At 42.2% G+C, this 17093-nt stretch overlaps 2 protein-coding genes across 3 annotated transcripts; one reads left to right on the top strand and one right to left on the bottom strand.

Annotated features, from left to right (window-relative positions):
- Positions 1-86: 86 nt before the first annotated feature.
- FBXL12 (F-box and leucine rich repeat protein 12) lies at positions 87-5167 on the bottom strand. Of its 2 annotated transcripts, XM_074203316.1 has the most exons (3): positions 4719-5164; positions 4520-4592; positions 87-4411 (listed from the first exon to the last, which is right to left on the bottom strand). In XM_074203316.1, exons 1-3 carry the CDS (start codon positions 4802-4804, stop codon positions 3593-3595), a joined length of 978 nt encoding a protein of 325 aa, XP_074059417.1. In that variant the 5' UTR covers positions 4805-5164; the 3' UTR covers positions 87-3592. The 2 variants fall into 2 exon arrangements, with proteins under 2 accessions (XP_074059417.1, XP_074059416.1); XM_074203315.1 differs by having other exon boundaries at positions 87-4592; positions 4719-5167.
- On the top strand, positions 4753-7756 carry UBL5 (ubiquitin like 5). Its single transcript, XM_074203318.1, has 5 exons — positions 4753-4998; positions 5142-5201; positions 5286-5369; positions 5499-5536; positions 5774-7756. The coding sequence occupies exons 2-5, from the start codon at positions 5146-5148 to the stop codon at positions 5815-5817; spliced, it is 222 nt and encodes a 73-aa protein (XP_074059419.1). The 5' UTR covers positions 4753-4998; positions 5142-5145; the 3' UTR covers positions 5818-7756.
- Positions 7757-17093: the final 9337 nt, after the last annotated feature.

Below are 17093 nucleotides of genomic sequence, written 5' to 3' on the forward strand. Positions count from 1 at the left end.
AGGTTTTGTTTTTTAATTTAGGAATTTACTGTATGAATTGCTGTCTTTGGAAAAGTCTTAATTGGAAAGATAACTCACCATGAAGACAGTTACTGCACCTGGCCTGGTCATGCCACCAGACTCGGTAGGAGTTTGGAAGTACCATCTTATTGGGGATGGGTATCTAAAGCAAAATACATGCTGGCATAGGGAAAGAGAATAAAGGTAGACTTGGATCTGGAATAAACCCGAAAAGCCCATTAGTCCAATGTGTTAGTCCAGGAGATGAATCAGTATCTTAACTGCCATATAGTCTACTCAAGAATCACCATTTTCTCACACCCAGCAAATGGTTATACTGCTACTACTTTAAGATCTACCAGGAGAAACCTACTTTCTTTCAGGACAGCCCATTTTACCTTTTCAGTAACTGTTAGGCCCAGAGTGACACAATATAAGTGGCAGGAGCCCAAGTTTGTACATTGTTTTCAAATTTTACTCATTACACCACACTTCAGTCTCTCACAGTTCCCTCAGATTCCCCATTAGTCTTTGCTATAATTTCAGCAAATAGCTTTACTCTCTCCACTCTGCCATAGCATCTATCTTTGCCTCATTTTCCCTTTTCTGCCTACATGTAATATTTTCTCTGCTTCAGAAAGTTGTTCTAAGCTAAGTTCACCATTTCTCTTTTTTCCTGCCTATGAACAACTGTCCTTGTTTCTGTCTTAAGGCTCAGTCATAGCAGAGCCCTGAAATGAGTCATTGTCATTTTTGTAGATGAAGAGTGACTAGAGTTACATAGAGACTGGTACTAGAATTGTCCTGAAATTTTGACATTTTTATTCAGTCTGAAAAAAGGGTATGCACAAAAAAATTTCCTTGGAGACATATGGCACTTGGGTCATCATCTTCCCACTGAGGCTCTCAAGAAAAATCTTCAGGATGACAAACCCGGAAAGTCACTGAAGGGAGTCAGAGGCAGCAGATGAAATGAGCTAGGACATAGACCTAACTTCTAGCCCCAACTATTCTATTAACTGTGTAACCTTGGAAGTCAGTTCAATTTTTAGAAATGATTCTAGGGTCCCTTTCAGCTATGTGAATCTAATGTGCTTTTGGTACTTGTTGATATTAGAATACAGATTTTGAGGATCTTAGGAACCTCATGGTCTTTGCAAAGAAATAAAGGCAGCTTCCCCTCTGTGCTGCTCCCTCCTCTGTAATTTGGCCACATTATGCGAGGGCACCAAGTCATGGGATACTGTGACCTCAGGTAAATCCTGTTTCACTCTCTGAAATGGACCAAAATCCTAATCAGAGGATTTTTTTTTAAAGTTTAACATAAACAAGGAAGCTTTGGGACTAAAGCAGAAATAGAGGAGCAATCATATCAACCATAACTATCCCCCACCTCCAACTCTCCACACTTTGGGAGGCGATTCTATAGGACTTCCAAATGTATGAGTTCCCAATAATTCCTGTGTTTAAATCAAACCAGAATTTAGTATCTAGATCCATGATTGCCACTTCAACTACCCACCTTCCAACATGTACTAAATATAAAAGTTGTCTCATAAGTTTATGATTCCCCAACCAATGTTAGGAAGAGCCTAATCAATGAGCTACCCTATGTCCTTACTCAGAATTTAGAAATCACTACAGGTCAACAGATTGCTCAAATTCCTATTTCTCCCAATCTTGTTTCCCTTATCTCTGACAGAAACAGAGATCTGGTTTTTCAGCTGATTTCTTCTTTCCTAATATCCATTGACATCTACCCATGGCCCCATCAGCTTCAGTACTTCCCTCCCCACACACACTAGGGAAGAATGTCACTACATCCTTATCTTCTGCCAGGTTCCTTGAGCTCCAATTTTTGAAGGCATTCTTCAGTAGGACCTGAGGACAGCCCTATAAAGCTACTTTAGACTTTTCTGATACCCTTTTACTCTGCAAAACAATGTGATTAAATCACTGGAAATCAGTTTTACAATCTCTTGTTCTCCCCTATTCTACCCCCTGCTCCAACAGTCAATTAGTCTCAGAAATCAATTTGCTGACTGACTGAATACCTCATCTATCTAAAATTTGAGATAATTTCAGGGTCTCTTCCAGTTTTGATGACAAAGAATTTTCTTATATGTGTATGCGTTGAATTTTTATAAAGAATATAAAACTCTTGAGAGCTGGGTCTCCCTTTTGGCTTTGGATCAGTCCATTTTCTTCTATCCCTAACAGAAAATGTTTATTAAGTGATTGTTGGTAGACAGAGTGAGCAACTGTTTCAGAGATTCTGGCCTAACTCAAGTGGCTCAGGAAAAAACTCCCTCTAGCCCCAAGTCAGCAGGTCCAGGTTATCCCACTCCCCAAAACAAACCCCAGAATAACAAGATATTAGTCTAAGGTCAAACAAAAAAATCCAATTGTAGGAATTGAAGCATGGGGAATTTTTTTATGAAGAGCTGGGCCAAAGATCCAGTCTTTTTGAAGGAATGATTGTGTTTGAAAGCCTTTGTTACAGTATCACACTGCTAAGCATTGGGGGAAACAAAAAGCCCCAGTCTTCAAGAAGTTGACATTCTAAGGACACTTTGGTCTAGAAAGTTATAGAGACAGTGACTGAGGACAGAGAAGTGGGTTGCCATTCCTAAGAACTATGACAGGGATGGTTTTATCATTTCAGAAGGGAAATACATGGGACAAGTATCCTTGGAACTGCCAGACTACAGGTGAGCCCATCCAGAAAATGATCATATGTAAGTGTCTGTATATTAAGGCAAAGCTGGATGCTGCCTAATGAGGCAAATACCTATCATAAATAACAGCAGGTCTCAGGGCAGACATTTCAGAAATGAAAGAGTGAAAGTTTCTAGGGCATGGTTTTCCAATTCAAGTGCCTGGGGAATGGGGAGTGAAGTGGAGAATTAGCTGCAGCATATCCCCTCCCCTATGCCCTAAGAAGAGGAGGAAAAGAAGGAAGAATACAGATACCTTCTGCCCAGGTTCAAGACTGGGCTTGGTTTGCTCAAGGCCAAACCAAGAAGTGAAAATGGGATGGCCAAAAAGACAAAAGCAGCAACCAACCCCAGTCAGGAAGCTCCATTCTTGCAACCTCATTCCATTCTTGAGTTGGGAATCTTGAGTGCCATCAAAAATTCAGAATGACTGAAATGTCTCAAACATGCTTTGACTATCAAACTCCTTCTTGGGCAACCCTTGACCATAAATGCCCTCTGTCCTATGTCCTGAGGGAGAAGGACGACTCCTTGGGAGAAAGGATAGGAGTGGAGGTAGGGAAGGAAAAGGGAGAGAAAGTTAGAGATACTGAGAAGTCTCCTAAGCCTCAGCCCTTTCTCAGCCAAAGCAGAAATGCTTAAAAGATCCTTCAACTCGGAATTCTGTATCAGAATATAGGATTTAGAGCTAGAAGGGACTTATGTGATTTTTTTAAACTCAATCCTGTTACCTTTTAGATTAAGAAACTGGTGCAGAGAGGGGAAAACAGTTTGCCGGAAGTCACATAGCAGTAGAATGCCTTGACTCCACTACCTCACATGTTTGAGTGGACCTTGAATACTTCTGGTCTAAAGGTGTTGAAGGGCTGTCAACTTCAGTCTCCCAGTCCCCAGCCTTCCAAGGGTAAGTCCTCAACAATGATCATACAGTGGGTCAGTCTCTCCCTAAGAATAGCCTCGTCTGCTGACCCCAGTCTAAGGCCCTGAAGTTTGAGGATTCTGAGATTAGGCAATATGGGACAAGAAGTGAGGATATCCCTGGCTGAAAGCTCATCAGGGTCAGAGGGTGGTCCCATGAGACTCAGGATCTCCAGGCCCTGCCTCTCCCTCAAGCCAGTCAGGCCCCTGGCCGTGAGCCCGGCCACAGTCACCCTGAACTCCCGAAGTTTGGGCAGGAGGCCAGTCATGCACTGCAGGACTCCATCGGCCGGCACAGAGCAGCCACTCAGCTCCAGTAGCTGGAGGTTGCCGAGGCTGGGCAGGGCATCGAGAAGGCCGCGGAGGGTGACCCTGTAGGTGATCCTCAGCACCAGGGAGCTCAGCGCCTCCAGCCGAGACAGGCCCCGGAGCTGCGTGTCTGAGAAGGCCGGGACCCGGTTGAGCACCAGGCGCTCCAGGTGGGGCAGACTTGAGGGGTCATTCCCCGGGGGAAACCAGGACTGGGGGATCTCACACAACTCCAACTCCAGGGAGCGAAGGGAGGGCGGCAGGCAGGAGAAGGGCATTTTGCGGAGGTCCTCCTCTACCAGGCTGAGGCAGGTGAGGTGCGGGCAGCACTTCCCCAGCTCCTGCAGCAAGGCCGGGGTCAGCAGCGAGCCCCGGGGCACGGAGAGCAGGCGGCCGCGCACCCTCAACATCCTCAGCCCCGAGCCTAGGTAGTGCCGCTGCAGGTGCCACAGCACGCCGGGCCCGACCTGTGGGAGGCAAGGCGGGGACGGCCGGGCCCTGATCCACGGAGGCCGGAACAAGCGCCCCCCTCCCCCCGGCCCGGCCCGGCCCGGCCCCAAAGACCAGGCTCTTACCCTGTAAGGGCTCAGATCCAAGCGCTTCCACAGAGTCTTGTCCAGAACCAGCCGGCGCCAGCGCTTACACACCCTGGGGGAGGGGGAGGCCCAGAAAGTCAAGGCCGGCCCCGCCCGACCTCCGGGCCCCCCGGGACACCGCCCCCGCCCCCCAGCCCGGCCCTGACGGAAGGCGGGGCCAAGCCCGGCGCGGCCGCACCTGGAGCTCCGGAGTCGGTCCCGGACGGGGACGAAAGAGAGAATCTCCACAAGCAGACAGTCCGGCAGCTCCGAAGCCGTCGCCATCGCAACTCCGCGGGAACTTCCGCTTCCGCCTTCCGGTGGCCGTAAAGTGCGGGCGGCGCCGTCGTGCGCGGCGAGGAAGGGCCGGGGCCGGAGCGCGGGGGCCGAGGAGCTGCGACTGGGGCCGGGGCCGAGGGCCAGGGCGGGCAGACCGAGCGGAGCCGGGCCACAGCCGGGGCCGACCGGGGAAGTCAAGGGTGAGCCCCCGGGGCGGGCGCAGGGCGAGGGCACCGGGAGCCGGGGGCGTCAGCGGGGCGAGGCCGGGGGAGAGCGGGCCTGGAGGCGGGGGGGAGCGGGGAGGACCCGGCCCCAGACCCATCTGATCCCTCCCGGTCCCCAGAGCCATGATCGAGGTTGTGTGTAACGACCGGCTGGGCAAGAAGGTCCGCGTCAAGTGCAAGTATCCTGCCGCGGGGGGGGCGGGGGGGCGGGGCGGGCGGCGGCCCGGGGGTGCCTCTCTTGCTTTCCCTTAACCTTGGCCCAGCACGGATGACACCATCGGAGACCTGAAGAAGCTGATCGCGGCTCAGACCGGCACCCGCTGGAACAAGATCGTCCTGAAGAAATGGTGAGCGCGGCCCGGGCGGGCCCGGGGGTGGGCGGGCCTGGATTCCGGGGCCAGACCGAACCCTTACTTTAGAGAAGGAAGGAGGCCCGATGGACGGCTCTGGCACTGCTAACTAGCATTTCTTTCCAGGTACACAATCTTCAAGGACCACGTTTCCCTGGGTGACTGTATCCTTTAGGTGATAGCTCTCAAGAAACAAAGGGGCCTGGGAATTGTCAGGGACATTCCTTATCCTTGCCCCCGCCCCACCCGGGCCCCCCCACATGCATACGGCATACACACACACACACACACACTGTCTGTGTCTGTTTCTCTCTCTGGTCAGTAGCAGCCTGGGGGTAGGGGAGAGGATTTGAAGAGGTTAAGGATAGAACAGTTCAATTTCCATGACTCTTATATGTCAGATGAGATCCATGATGGAATGAACTTGGAGCTTTATTATCAGTAGGGGCAGCCGGCCTGCCAATTCTGCAATCTACCCCTCCATTTTTAAAATCTCCATAATAAAAGTAATTTACATGCTACTGCTGCTTCTGAGTGTATGTTGTTTTTGTACTCTGAATAATTATAAAGCTGGAGACTGGAAGTGAAACACTTGTTAGAAACCAAAATTTAATGAGGGACACCTGGCCAGCTAGTGCATCAAAAGAGAAACTACACAGTTCATTTACATTGTCATTAAAAGGATGGCCATGGGGATAGGGAGAGGGGATAAATATTTTTAAACTTATTTATATAGTATTTTATTTTTCCCCAGTCACATGCAAAAACAATTTTAATATTTGAAAGCAGGCCATTTTCAATGGATTAGGATAGGTTCAAAAGAAACAGCACTAAATGACTGCAGCAATCTGCTATTTGACAAATCCAAAGACATCACTATTTGACAAAAATTGTTGGGAAAACTGGAAAATAGTATGGTAAAAAAAGTGCAAAATGAATGATTTTGACTTTATTTAAAAAGTTTTTGCACTAATAAAATCAATGCTGCCAAAATTAGAAGAAAAGTAGAAAGCTGGGAAACAATCTTCACAACCAGAAGTTCTGATAAAGGTCTCATTTCTAAAATATATAGAGAATTGCATCAAATTTATAAGATCACAAGTCATTCCCCAAGTGGTAAATGGTCAAAGGATATGAACCAAGTTTTCAAAGACATTAAAGTTATATATAATCATATAAAAAAATGCTTCATTGATTACAGAAATGCAAATTAAAATAACAATGAGGTATCATCATCTCACACCTATTAGATTAGCCCAGATGAGAAACAGGGAAGATGATCAATGCTGGAGAAGTGTGGAAGGATTGGGACATTATTGCATTGCTGATGGAGTTGTGAATGGATCCAGCCCTTCTGGAGAGCCAATACAGAACTATTCCCAAAGAGCAAAAAAACTTTGACCCAGCAATTCCAATTCTAGGACTATATACAGAAGAAATTGTAAAAAATGGGACATGTTCCAAAATATTCACAGCAGCTCTCTTTGTAGTAAAAAAAGAATTAGAGGGGCAGCTAGGTGGCATAGTGGATAAAGCACTGGCCCTGGAGTCAGGAGTACCTGGGTTCAAATCCGGCCTCAGACACTTAATAATTACTGAGCTGTGTCGCCTTGGGCAAGCCACTTAACGCCATTTGCCTTGCAAAAACCTAAAAAAAATTTAAGAAACCATAGAATCTAGAGAAGCATGGAATGACTTATGGGATCTGTTGGTGAGCAACAGGAGTAGAGCCAAGAAAACAATGTACACATCAACATGAGATGAACAACCTTGATGGAAGCAACTCCTCTCAACAGTCCAGAGAGCTAGGACAACTATGTGTGACTAGTTATGGACTATATTACCCCCAACCAGAGGAAGAAAAAACAATGCACAGGAAAAAAAAACGCTCCAAATCTGATGAACACTTTATAAAAATTATCTATTTCTCCCTTAATCCTAATAATAAAAATTATCTCATGTATCTCTTTCCCTTAATCCTAATTCCTCATGCCAGAAATTACTAATTTGTAAATGTCTTTAACAAAATACATATGTAAAATGCTAACCTGACCCTTACTGAGGGGAGGGGGATGGGAAGGAAGAGTGGAGGGAAATTTTGTAACTTGGAAATATGCATGTACCAATGAATGAAAATAATTTTAAAAAAAGTAAGGGGCAGCTAGGTGGCATAGTGGTTAAAGCACCAGCCCTGGAGTCAGGAGTACCTGGGTTCAAATCCGGTCTCAGACACTTAATAATAACCTAGCTGTGTGGCCTTGGCAAGCCACTTAACCCCATTTGCCTTACAAAAAAACAGAAAGAAAGAAAGAAAGAAAGAAAGAAAGCAATTTGACATAGGCCATAAATGTGTGGTCATGCAAAACATGCCACAACAATAAAAATGTGAAAGAAAACAAGACACCCCCCCCAAAAAAAAACCTTCAAAAAAATAGCAAAAAAAAAGGAAGCTTCAATCTGTATTCTCAAAACTCAGTTCTTTCTCTGGGGATGGATAATATTCCTTATCATAATTTCTTCCTCGCTTGCCTTGAGTCATTGTATGTCTGAGAAAAGCCAAGTCATTCACAGCCAATCATCCCATAGTACTGTTGTTTCTCTGTATACTTTGTATCATAAGTATTCCTCAAGTTTGCATTTGCATCAAATTAGAAACTCTCCAGTTTTCTCTTGAGAGAATCCTGCTCATTTCTCACCACAAAATAGCATTCTATCACAATTACACAACAGATTGCTCAGCCATTTCCCAATTAATGGGCATCCTCTCAATTTCCAATTCCTTGCTACAGAAATGAGTTGCCACGAATATCCTTGAACATGTAAGTCCTTTTCCTTTTTGCTTTTAATTTCTTTGGGGATACAGTCCTAGTAGGGGCACTGGTAGGTCAAAGGGCATACAGGTTTTATGGCCCCTTGGTCATAATTTCAAACTGCTCTACAGAATGGTTGAATCAGTTCAAAATGTCATTTTCCTTTTCCCTTATTGCCCAGACTAATAAGTATAAGGTAGTACCTCAGAACTGTTTTATTTTGCATTTCTCCAATCAATAGAGTTACATTTTATTTGGTTATAGGTAATATTGACATTCTCATCTGAAAGCTGTTCATATCCTTTGAGAATTCAGCAACTCTTATTTTATAAAGTTGACTCAGTTCCCTAGAAGTTTGAGAAATGAGATCTTTATCAGAGAAACAATTCAAAATGTTTTTTCAGTTACTATTGCTAACTGTATTTCTATCCATCCTATTCCTACCCCTCTTTATTCTCTCTCCTTTCACCCTGTCCCTCTTCAAAAGTGTTTTGCTTCTATCTCCTCCTCCAATTCTTCCCTCTCTTCCATCACTCTCTCCCTCTTATCCCCTTCCCTTCCTACTTTTCTGGAGGGTAAGATTTCTATATACCCAGTTGAGTGTGTATGTTATTCCTTCTTTGAGCCAATTCTGTTGAGTAAATTTCACTCAACGCATCCTCAATTCCCCCTTCAAAACATTTTCTTGTGTCTTTGTGAAATAATTTACCCCATTCTACTTCCCCCTTTTCTCCTAGTACATTTTTCTCTGACCTCTTAATTTTATTTTTTAGATATCATCCCTTCATAATCAGTTCACCCCTGTGCTCTTGCTTTCTCTATAACAATCCTAATTCCCATAATAATGAAAAATTTCTCAGTATCATCTTCCCATGTAAGAATATAAACAGTTTGGGCAGCTAGGTGGCACAGTGGATAGAGAACCGGCTCTGGAGTCAGGAGTACCTGAGTTCAAATGTGACCTCAAACACTTAACAATTACCTAGCTGTGTGGCCTTGGGCAAGCCACTTAACCCCATTGCCTAGCAAAAACCTAAAATAAATAAATAAATAAATAAATAAATATATATGTATATATATATATATATATATATATACAGTTCAACATCAAGTCCCTTATGATTTCTCTGTCCCGATTACCTTTTTATGCTTCTCTTTTATTTGAAGATCAAATTTTCTGTTCAATTCTGGGTCTTTTGATCAGGAAAGTTTAAATGTCCCCTGTTTCTTTGAATATCCCTCTTTTCCCTGAAACAATATGCTCAGTTATGCTGAGTAATTGATTCTTGGTTATGATCCAAGCTCTTTTGCCTTTAAAAATATCATATTCCAAGCCCTACAATCCTTTAATGTAGAGCTGCTAAATCTCTTATTATTCTTTCTGTGACTCCATGATGCTCGAATTGTTTTTTTTTTTCTGGCTGCTTGCAATTTCTCCTTGACCAGGAGTTCTGGAATTTGTCTATAATATTCATTTAGGATCTCTTTCAAGAGGTGATCAGTGAATTCTTTCCATTTCAATTTTACTCTGGAGCTAGAATATCAGGGTAGTTTTCCTTGATAATTTTTTTTTCTTACAGTTCTTGCAAGGAAATGGGGTTAAGTGACTTACCCAGGGTCACACAGCTATAAATTTTGTGTCTGATATTTGATTTGAACTCAGGTCCTCCTCACACTAGGGTCAGTCCTCTATTTACTATACCACCTAGCTGCCCCTTTGATAATTTCTTCAAAGATGATATTTAAGGGTGGCTAGGTGGTGCAGTGGATAGAGCACTGGCCCTGGAGTCAGGAGGACCTGAGTTCAAATGTGACCTCAGACACTTAATAATTATCTAGCTGTGTGGCCTTGGGCAAGCCACTTAACCCCATTGCCTTGAAAAAACTTGAAAAAAAAGATGATATTTAAGCTCTTTTTTGGATCATGGCCTTCAGCTAGTTCAATAATTTTAAAATTGTCTCCTGGATCTATTTTCCAGGACAGTTATTTTTCCAAATAAGTATTTCACATTATCTTCTATTTTTCATTCTTTTAATTTTTATTTCTTGATTTCTCATGAAGTCATTTGCTTCCCATTGTTCAATTCTAATTTCTAAGGATTTTTTTTTTAGTGAGCTCTCAAAAGTACCTCCTTTTTCACTTAATCAATCCTGCTTTTTAAGGAGTTTTTTCTTAAGAGGATTTTTGTACCTCTTTTCCCATTTGGCCAATTCTACTTTTTAAGGTATTCTCTTCATTGCTTTTTTTTAAATTAATTTTTATTAAAGATATTATTTGAGTTTTATATTTTCCCCCCAATCTTACTTCCCTTTCCCCCACCCCACCCCCATGGAAAGCAATCTGTCAGTCTTTACTTTGTTTCCATGTTGTACCTTGATCCAAATTGGGTGTGATGAGAGAGAAATCATATCCTTAGATAAGAGACAAGAATTCTAAGAGGTAACAAGATCAGACAATGAGATATGTTTTTTTCTAAATTAAGGAGAATAGTCCTTGAACTTTGTTCAAACTCCACAGTTCCTTAACTAGATACAGATGGTACTCTCCTTTACAGACAGCCCAAAATTGCTCCCGATTGTTGCACTGATGGAATGAGCAAGTCCTTCAAGATTGATCATCATTCCCATGTTGCTGTTAGGGTATACAGTGTTTTTCTGGTTCTGCTCATCTCACTCAGCATCAGTTCATGCAAATCCCTCTAGGCTTCCCTGAAATCCCATCCCTCCTGGTTTCTAATAGAACAATAGTATTCCATGACATACATATACCACAGTTTGCTAAGCCATTCCCCAATTGAAGGACATTTAATTGATTTCCAATTCTCTGCCACCACAAACAGGGCTGCTATAAATATTTTTGTACAAGTAATGTTTTTACCCTTTTTCTTCATCTCTTCAGGATATAGACCCAGTAGTGGTATTGCTGGGTCAAAGGGTATGCACATTTTTGTTGCCCTTTGGGCATAGTTCCAAATAGCTCTCCAGAAAGCTTGGATGAGTTCACAGCTCTACCAACAGTGTAATAGTGTCCCAGATTTCCCACCCTTCCAACAATGATCATTATCCTTTCTGGTCATATTGGCCAATCTGAGAGGTGTAAGGTGGTACCTCAGAGAAGCTTTAATTTGCATTTCTCTAATAATTATCTTCATTGCTTTTTTGAACCTCTTTTACCATTTGGTCTAGTCTGTTTTTTAAGGTGCTATTTTTCTCAGTGTTTTGGGGGGTTTCCTTTACCAAGCTGCTGGCTCATTTTTCATGATTTTCTTCCATTACTCATTTCTCTTGCTAATTTTTCCTCTACCTCTCTTACTATATTTCCAAAATCTTTTTTCAGCTCTTCAAGTGGCAAGAGATTAATTCAAATTTTTCTTGAAGTCTTTGGATGTAGCAACTTTGTCTATTTTCTGAGTGTGAATGAACTTTCTTGTCAACATAGTAACTTTCTATGATCAGATTTTTTTCCCTGTTATTTGCTCATTTTCCCAGCCTATAACTTGATTTTTTTTTACTTATTTAAGGCAATGGGGTTAAGTGACTTGCCTAAAGTCACACAACTAGATAATTATTGTCTGAGAGAAGATTTAAACTCATGTCCTCCTGAGTATAGGTTCTATCTACTGTACCACCTAGCTGCCCTATAATTGATTTTAATTTTTTGTTACAAGTAGGGCCCTGCTTCCAGAATGAAGAGTATACTGTCCCAAACTTCTAGGGGTTCTGTGTAGCTATTTTCAGAGATATTTTATTATTTTTCCAAGGTGGTATGATCTAAGGAATGGTATTTACTACTCTCCTGGCCTGTACTGTGGTTGACCACAAGCATTCTCTTCTGCCCTGGAACTATGGGGAGGATTCCTTCTCCACCGAGTCCAAGCTCTTGGAATACTAATACTCTTACTTGCCCTGGGACTACCACCCAAGATTGTGACCAAGATCTGAGTATGGGCAGAGCAATAGACCTATAGAGGTCTTCTAATCAGTTGTTCTGTGGACTGAGAACTCTGAAAGCAGCTGTTGCCACTTCCCACTGCTGATTCAAGGCCTGCTTCAAGTTTACTCTGGCCCATGGTCTGTGCTGGTGTGGCTGGTGCTAGATGGACTCTACTCTTCTTTTACCTGGGGAAATAGACCTTTCCTGCCCATCTTCCAAGTTTCTTGGGTTGGAAATTTGTTTCACTCTATCTTTTTTATGGGTTCTGTTGCTCTAGAATTTGTTTAGAATCATTATTTAAAGATAATTGGAGGTTTGAGAGGAGGCAGAGCTTGGGTGAGTCCCTGCCTTTTTACTCTGCCATCTTGGCCTATAGTTCAAGAGGAGTTGGGGTTTTGGGAGGGGGGTTTGGCAAGGCAATGGGGTTAAGTATTTGCCCAAGGTCACACAGCTAGGTAATTATTAAGTCTCTGAGGTCAGATTTGAACTCCTGACTCCAGGGCTGGTGCTCTATCCACTGTGCCACCTAGCTGCTCAAGTAGAGTTATTTTTAACTAAAAGCAATGCAGCAAAACTAGAAAGAGAAAATTGTTTTTCTAAGATATTATTGACTTAGCAGCCCTGTTTGTGGTGGCAAAGAATTGGAAATTAAGTAAATGTCCTTCAATTGGGGAATGGCTTAGCAAACTGTGGTATATGTATGTCATGGAACACTATTGTTCTATTAGAAACCAGGAGGGATGGGAATTCAGGGAAGCCCAGAGGGATTTGCATGAACTGATGGTGAGTGAGATGAGCAGACCCAGAAAAACACTGTACACCCTAACAGCAATGTGGGGGCAATGATTAACCTTGATGGACTCACTCATTCCATCAGTGCAATAATCAGGGACAATTTGGGGCTGTCTGCAATGGAGAATACCATCTGTATCCAGAGAAAGAACTGTGGAGTTTGAACAAAGACCAAGGACTACTTTCTTTAATTTAGAAAAAAAACACCCTGATATCTTATTATCTGATCTTGCTATCTCTTATACTTTATGTTTCTTCCTTAAGGATATGATTTCTCTCACATTTGGATCAATGTATACCATGGAAACAATGTAAAGATTGGCAAATTGCCTTCTGTGGAGGGTAGGGAAGGAAAGTAAAATTAGGGGAAAAATTGTAAAACTCAAAATAAATAAAATCTTTAAGAGAAAAAAAGGTGTTATTGGCTGCAATAATTCAGATAAGCACATCCTTCCCTATTGATCCACACTTTTTTTAAGTTTTTTTTTTTGCAAGGCAAATGGGGTTAAGGGTTTCATTTTCTCTATATAGGTTAACTGAAAATGTATATATCCAGTCCCAGTTTCTTCCTGAGCTCCAGTTCCATATTACCAGCTATCTCTTGGATATTCTTTTTTTATTTTTTTAGATTTTTTTTTCAAGGCAATGGGGTTAAGTGGCTTGCCCAAGGCCACACAGCTAGGTAATTATTAAGTGTCTGAGGCTGGATTTGAACTCAGGTATTCCTGACTCCAAGGCCAGTGCTCTATCCACTGCGCCACCTAGCCGCCCCAGATATTTTTTTAAGATTTTTTTTCTTTTTTGGTTTTGTTTTGTTTTTTGCAAGGCAATGGGGTTAAATGACTTGCTCAAGGTCTCACACAGCTAGGCAATTATTAAGAGTCTGAGACTGGATTTGAACTCAGGTCTTCCTGACTCCAGGGCCAGTGCTCTATCCATTTTGCCACCTATCCACCCCAGCTATCTCTTGGATATTCTAAAGTAGATATTCTAGAAACTCGAACTCATATTTAAAGCATATGTCATTATCTTTTTCCAAAACCCAAATCTCATTTAAACTTCCTATTTCTAAGGATATCACTGTTCTTCCAGCTCTGAAATGGATAAACAGCATAGTTTGAGACTCCCCATTCTCTCCTTTAACTCATGTATACAATCAGTTACCAAATCTTGCCAATTCTACCTCAGTCATATATCTAGAATCCTATATCCTCTCTTCTCAGCTAGACACTTTAGTTCAGGACCACAGTCTCCTAATTCATTTTCCTGCTTCTCTCTCCCTATCACAATCTATCCTCCACACAGCAAAGTGATTTTCCTGGATTTCAAATATGATCATGTCATTCCTCTATTCAATAAATCCCAGTGACTCCCTATTTACTCTAAATCAAACATAAATTTCTTTGTGGTATCTTTAAAGCCCTTCCCAACCTGGATCCAACCTATCTTTCCTGTCTGATTATTCATCACTTTGGCTATACTCTGAAATGCAGCCAAACTGGTCTTCCCTGGGTTCTTACTCCGTTTCTCATTTGTTTTTGCACTACTTATTCACAGGTTCTCTCTTGCCCAAGGTCACACAATTAGGTAATTATTAAGTGTCTGAGACAGGATTTGAACTCAGGTCCTCCTGAATCTAGGGTCAGTGCTCTATCCACTGGGCCAGCTAGTTGTTCCAAGAAAACCTCTCTTTAAGATAAAACTCAGTCACTATCTTCCATATAAAGCCTTTCCTGATTCTACCACCACCAATTGGTCCTGCTTTCTTTCCCTTTGTATTTATTTACTTTATATTCATTCTCTTGCCTCCCCCCCACACCCAGTGTTGCTTTCCTCTCATGTAAGTTCTTTTAGCAGAAAGCTGGAAAACATTTTATACTAAGTGATTCTGATAAAGACCTTATGCATAAAATATAGAGAGAACTGAGTCAAATTTATAAGAATACAAGTCATTTCCCAATTGATAAATGATCAAGAATATAAATAGGCAGTTTTCAAATGTAGAAATTAAAACTATAGTCATAAAAATGCTCTAAATCACAATTGCTTAGAGAAATTAAAACAATTCTGAGGTACCACCTCATACCAATCAGAGTCAATAATGTGAGAAAAGGGAAAAGATAAATGTTGGAGGGGAATGTAAGAAAACTGGAACACAAATGAGAACTGATCCAATCATTTGGAGAGCAATTTGGAAATATGCCCAAAGGGCTATAAATCTGTGTATACTTTTTGATCCAGCAGTATTGCTATTAAGTCTATATTCCAAAGAGATCACACAAAAAAAGAAAAAAATTCACATATGCAAAAAGAGTTACAGCTCTTTTTGAGGGTGGGAAAGAATTGGAAATTGAGGGGATGTCCATCAGTTGGGGAATAGCTGAACAAATCATGGTATATGAATGTAACAGAACAGTATTGTGCTTTAAGAAATGATAAGCAGGCAGATTTCAGAAAAACATGGAAAGACTTACATGAACTGATGCCGAGTGAAGTTGACAGCACCAGGAGAACATGACACACAGTTATAGCAACATTGTGTGATAATCAACTATGATAGACTTAGTTCTTCTCAGTAATACAGTGATCTGAGACAATTCTAAAGTCTAGTGATAGAAAATTCCATCCACATGGTGGGGGGGGATTCTGAATACAAGTCAAAACATACTATTTTCATTTTTTAAATTTTTTTTCTTTCTTATGATTTTTTTCCTTTTCCGATTCTTTTGTAGCATGACTAGTACAGAAACATGTCTAATGTGATTGTGCATATATAACCTAAAAAAAAAAGTAAATTCCTTAAGATTAGGGATTGTTTCATTCTTTGTTACTGAATCCTCAACAGACAGTAGTATCTAGCCTATAATGATGGAGCTTTAAGGTTTCCAAAACTTATTCATTATCTGATACTGTATTCCCCTCCATCAACAGTGATACTGGCCTTGTTGCAGTTCCTTGTATAAGACATTCTCCATCTTTCTATTCCATGGATTTCCCCATATTTGTAATTCACTCTCTTCTCATCTGTACCTCTTGGTTTCCTCCATGTATCAGCAAAATTCCCACTTTCTGTCAAAAACATTTCTGATCCCCTTTACTGATAGTTGCTTCTGAGGTCATCTGCACTTTGTCCTAAATGTATTATATTTGAACAGTTGTTTCCATGCTGTTTCCCCCTTAAGGCTGTGTGCTACTTTAGGGCAGACTTTAAAAAACAAACTTTGTATCCTTGGTAATTGGCATAGTGTCTGGTACAGAAGAACATCTTAACATTCTGTTGACTTGATAATTGTTGATTGATTCATTATGGCAGCCACAGGAGGCAGTTTGGAGGTCAAAGAATATAGAACCAATCAGTAGTTGGGGATACAAGACACTTTGAAGATTTATTCAACAAATGACAAAAGTATCCAAGATTCAGAGGGAAGACAAACCTTAACCCTAAGTGTCTTCTACTGCCCCAAGGTATGATTTGGTCTCCTTGGAAGAAAAGGTAGGAGTTTCTGTGGGCCAAAAGATTGAAGTAATACACTGTTCCCGAGTCCTGCAAGGCCCTTTTCAGCCTTTAGACCCCAAGTTGCAAATGTTAAAGAGTCCTAGAACTCAGCCAGGTATTTGATAAAAGAAAATGAGACGTAAAATTGAAAGGGACCTCCTTATTTTAAAGGTGAAAAATCTTGGATTTTGAGAAGCAAACTCAAGATCTCAGAGTCAACATTCGATTTAATTATTTTTTAAATTATTATTATTTTTCTTATTTCTAAGTTTTGCAGGGTAATGGGGTTAAGTGACTTGCCCGAGTCTGAGGCTGAACTTGAACTCAGGTCCTCCTGACTCCAGGGCCAGGCGCTCTATCCGCTGCTCCACCTAGCCTCCCCCGGAGTCAAGATTTGAATCCAGATCTAGCGTCCCCTGCCCACCTCAAGCATTTGAACGGGCCCTGAATACCTCTGGTCTAAATGCATGAACGGCCTCAGGTGTGCCAGGCCGCAGCAGCCAAGGGGAAGGTCACGTGACCCAGGGCGCGTCACGTGAGCCTCGGCCCGGTCCCGGGCCAGCACCGCTCGGGCTGGGCCAGACCCGAGGGGCTATTCCGCTGGGGGGAGGGGGGTGAAGGCGTTCACACGACTGCAGGCAAAGTCAGTACCCCACACGGGCGGCATAGCGGCGGCCCCGGCGTCGTCG

This window comes from Macrotis lagotis, chromosome X (genome assembly GCF_037893015.1).
Source record: "Macrotis lagotis isolate mMagLag1 chromosome X, bilby.v1.9.chrom.fasta, whole genome shotgun sequence".
Classification (NCBI taxonomy): domain Eukaryota; kingdom Metazoa; phylum Chordata; class Mammalia; order Peramelemorphia; family Peramelidae; genus Macrotis; species Macrotis lagotis.